Source organism: Alexandromys fortis, unplaced genomic scaffold, assembly GCF_014885135.2.
Source record: "Alexandromys fortis isolate MF-2015 unplaced genomic scaffold, M_Fortis_MF-2015_v1.1 scaffold_343, whole genome shotgun sequence".
Classification (NCBI taxonomy): domain Eukaryota; kingdom Metazoa; phylum Chordata; class Mammalia; order Rodentia; family Cricetidae; genus Alexandromys; species Alexandromys fortis.
The window spans coordinates 284,306-288,864 of NW_026068262.1; the positions used below are offsets into that span (position 1 = coordinate 284,306).

Here is a 4,559-nt window from a genome sequence, read left to right on the forward strand (position 1 = left end):
GCTGGGATTAAAGTCTTGCACCAATAAGGCCCAGCATTGGATAAAGATTTTTAAGAGCAAACATAATATATATATGTAAAATGTATGATTTTTGTTTGCATATGCATTAGGATGTTATAGCCTGGTCTCATTTACTGACTTCTGAATTATTTCTTTGTATACATCATGCACATATGTGTGGAATATACAAGTAAATGTGAAAATCAGTTGTCCACTCTTTCTCACAAGAATCTTAGTTGGTACAGTTTTCTAGTTCTCTATTACAGAGTTGATTTTAAAGTAACAAATTATGCTAATTTGATAAAAAAAATCATAAAGGTAACCAGGTTAAATAACTAACAAAAACACCAAAGCTAAGACAATTTGTTGAAATTATAAAAACTGTCTGTGTGTTGATGACATATGATAACACTGGGGACCTTATTTCCATTGCATAGGAAGGAATCTCTTTTAAAACAGAGATTCTAACACAGGATGACCATGTTGTCATCTTTGGCAAGTTCATGTTTGTCACAATGTGTTGAAAGCAGTGTTTGTCTTAGTGTCACACGCTCTCTCTTGTAGGGGTCTCCTGGCTCCACATCTTCAGATGAGAGTATTTACCTGTGTAAAGTACAGATATCAGGATAGCACAATGGGACCATGGTCAAGATGGGGTTGATTGTGGGTAGCAAAGGAGAGAAGAATAACAGGGAACAAGTGATCTTTTCGGGGAAATGGGAAAGGGTGGGCTCCTTATCAGGGAGGAGGGAAGAACATATAGAAGGAGGTGGGAGGAAGGTACAGGGGAGTAGCAGGAGACCATTGATCTGATTGGGAAAATGGTGTTTCTTAGTTAAAGAGGAGGATATAAACACAGAAGATGGAATAGGTAGGAAAGTAACAAGGAATGGATGAAAATCCCATAGTAATTGTACTATTAATGACTTAATCCCCACCACTGTCCTGCTGTGAAAAAAATAAAAAATAAAAAAAACTTTTTTCTTGATAGCTGAGTGTTTGTTCTTCAAACCAGAAGTAGAGTTCACACAAGTTTTAAATGGGATGGGAAGTAAACCGGGAGACATCTAGGAGCATTTATAACAATAATGGTTATAAAATTAATAGGGTGTGGAAAGTGCACTAATGATCTCCAACTGTATCATTGTTTTTAATCCCAGATTCTGGGGTGGTGAGTTCACTGCAAAATAAAAATAAATAAATGAATAGAGATTGACATACAGCTGATTAAAATAGTGGAATTATCATGAATTATCAACTCTGATTCCAACAGAATTATGAATGAAAATATGGATAGTTTAAATTAGAAATTATTAAAATTGTGGAATATAAAAGTGACTCACCTCACTCTTTTAAATTTCTTTTGTGATTTCTCTCAGAGCAATATAATTTTTATTCAGTTGTACAAATATGATTATGCTCCTCTATTCTCATCACTGCTGTTTCCAGTGTTAACTATAAAATAAGGCAATGTAAGTCAGATCAGTAGTGTTCAAATTCTAAGGCATGAGGTCTAGGTGCAATAAAGGCACATGAAGGTGCATTCTGTGTCAGCTGTGGCTGAGAATGCTGTATATCCAGGAGATATATTGAGAGTAAATGAAACATAGGCCAAGTCTAATGTGGAACTTCAAAAATTAAAGAGATGGATTAATCAAGAATAAATAGGCAAAACAGAATGATGATAAAGACATACTGACCAGTGAAACAAAAGTTTAGTAAATAACCATTATTTATTTTTCAGATATTTGAAATAGGTCTCCACAATCATCTGTATTGGGATCTGGTGCCCTCTTAAAGAAGATACCTGGCCAGTCGTCCTCATAAACTTAGACCATGAAATCCAAGATGGACAAGGTCAACAGAACCACAACATATGGGCTGCTCATACAAGCTTCAGCATTGCCAGGGCATAAATATCCTTTTTTTATTTCATGTTCTTAAGTTTAATAAAATTTCTACGTATGTCCTCATTAAGGACTGTCATTAATTTCCAAGCTGGACTTGGAGTCCTGGCCAATATGTTTCTCCTTTTTTTCTACATTTTCATAATTCTGTGTCACAGACCTAAGCCCACGGACATGATCTCCTGTCAACTGAGCTTCATCCACATAGTGCTGCTCCTCACTGGAAGTGATATTTGGATTAGAGACATATTTAAATCACTAAACATCGACAATGACTTCAAATGTAAGACAACTTTTTATGTAAACAGAGTGATGAGAGGCCTCTCCATCTGCATCACCTGCCTCCTGAGTGTGTTCCAGGCTGTCACTATCAGTCCCAGTTCCTCTTTGTTGGGAAAATTTAAATATAAACTAAAAAAGTACATGATTTCCGCATTCTTATTTGTTTGGTCTTTCAACTTGTCATTCACTAGTTACCGAATAATCTATTCTGGTGCTTTTACCAATGTGAATGAGACCACACAGATGAAGGTAACTAAATTCTGCTCACTCTTTTCCATGAACTACATCATCAGGGCAATGATTTTAACAATGACAATCTCCAGAGATGTATTTTTTATAGGACTTATGCTGGCCACAAGTGCATACATGGTGACCATCTTGTTCAGACATCAAAGGCAATGCAAGCATCTTCACAGCCTCAGTCACCTGAGAGCATCCCCTGAGAAAAGGGCCACCCAGACCATCTTGCTGCTGGTGATTTTCTTTGTGGTCATGTACTGGGTGGACTTCATCATCTCACACACTGCAGTCCTGTTATGGATGTACGACCCAGTCACCCTGAGTGTTCAGAAGTTTGTGATGAATGTCTATCCCACAATTACTCCTTTGGTACAAATCAGTTCTGATAACAGAGTAATCAATATGGTGAAACACATGCAATCTTTGTGTCATCATATTTTCAAAAAGAGATAATTGTTGTCATTTTTAATAAAATGATTTATTTATTCCTTTTATATTTATGAATATTGTGTCCGCATGTATGTATGTGTGAATTCCTGGTGCCTACAAGGCCAGAATAGGCCATTGTGCTTGCCCCTGTGAGCTGGAAATACAGACAGATGTTTGTGAGGCTTCATTCTGGTGCAGCCACAACTAATTTTTCCAAAAACTTATTCTTCTTAAACTCTGTAATAGTTCAAGTAGCAAATCAAGATTTTAATAATTTAAATAAAATTTGTGCTATTATACATGGACATTCTTGTGACATTTTTGCTGCCAAGTACTACTGATTTTTTTAAGTTCGCTGTATACAATAAGTTGAAATTTCCACAGGAGTTCCCTTAGTCTCTCCTCTTTACTTTATATCATAAATGTTCTGTGATGCTGAGGTTACTCAAAGAAAATTGCGTGCTGATGGTGACATTTTACATTTTTCTGATGAGGTGAATTTAATCTACTCTCAGCCATCAAAAATAGTTTAAATGTCCTATTGCAACTTTAATACTCTTTCCTAAGTCTAGTTTCTCTGAATCCACAAAAATCCTGTGAATTTAAAGTTTCCCTTTTTACCACAGTTACTTAATGAATCTTATATGAAAATTTCATGTATCTGTGTATTTGCACTTCATCAATACTGACATATTATTAGTAAAACAAAATTGTTTATATATAATGTACGTGTGTTTTTGTGTACATGTGTTTTCATGTGTGTGTGCACAGATGAAGGATGTGTGTGCATGTGTACACTGAGGCAAGGAGACAATGTTTTCTCTTTTTCTTCAAAAGCCACTCACCTTGGTTTTGATAGTGTCTCTCAGTGACCTGGAGTTTGCCAAATTAAAAAATCTACTCATTTTATTAATACGGTATATTCTCAATAGAGTTTCTCCTTCCTGTCAGTTAGTTCCAGGAAACCTGAGCTTTGGCGGTGAAAAAAAGCCATAGAAAACAGAGAGCTGGTGAAGATGTCATTGAGAGAGGGACCATATCACAGCCCCAGAAAGCAGCAGAATTTGGCAGCTTTGGTAACATGGTTCTGGCTTTAGATGAAGGTTAGAAGAAAGAGGTTATGGAATTGCCCTCTGTGACTGAGGAAAGCTGCTGAGGCCATGCACAGGGGTGTCACTGCATAAAGGCCTAGAGAGGCCATTGTATGAAGCTGTGAAAGTCAAACCTGGATTGTCACAGACCCCAGGCTGTTGGAGATGCCAGAGCCATGTGATACCTGCCGAGGAAAGCTGCTAACAGGGAGTGGAACCAGCCCAAGTGAGAGAAATGTGATGTGGTTTTGATCTTAGTCATTCTGACCATTCTGGTGCAAGATGGTAGCTCAGAGTCATTTTGATTTGCCTTTCCCTGATGATAAGGATGTTGAGTAGTTTCTTAAATGTCTTTCAGCCTTTTGAGACTTTTCTATTAAGAATTCTCTGTTTAGATCTATACCCCATTTTTAACTTGATTATTTTGTACTTTAATGTCTAGTTTCTTGATTTCTTTTTTTTTTCAGTTTCAAAAATATATTTATTTCTTTAATTTTTTTTTAATTTTTTTTTATTTTATTGAGAATGGGAAAAAAAGAGTTTCCGCCTCCTCCCAGCCTCCCATTTCCCTCCCCCTTCCCCCCCACTCTTCTCCCCCTCCCCCCACTCC

The 4,559-nt window shown here is 36.8% G+C and overlaps 1 protein-coding gene across 1 annotated transcript; it reads left to right on the forward strand.

Moving 5' to 3' along the window:
• Positions 1–1,964: 1,964 nt before the first annotated feature.
• Positions 1,965–2,882, forward strand: LOC126494437 (putative vomeronasal receptor-like protein 4). Its single transcript, XM_050131804.1, has one exon. The coding sequence runs from the start codon at positions 1,965–1,967 to the stop codon at positions 2,880–2,882; it is 918 nt and encodes a 305-aa protein (XP_049987761.1).
• Positions 2,883–4,559: the final 1,677 nt, after the last annotated feature.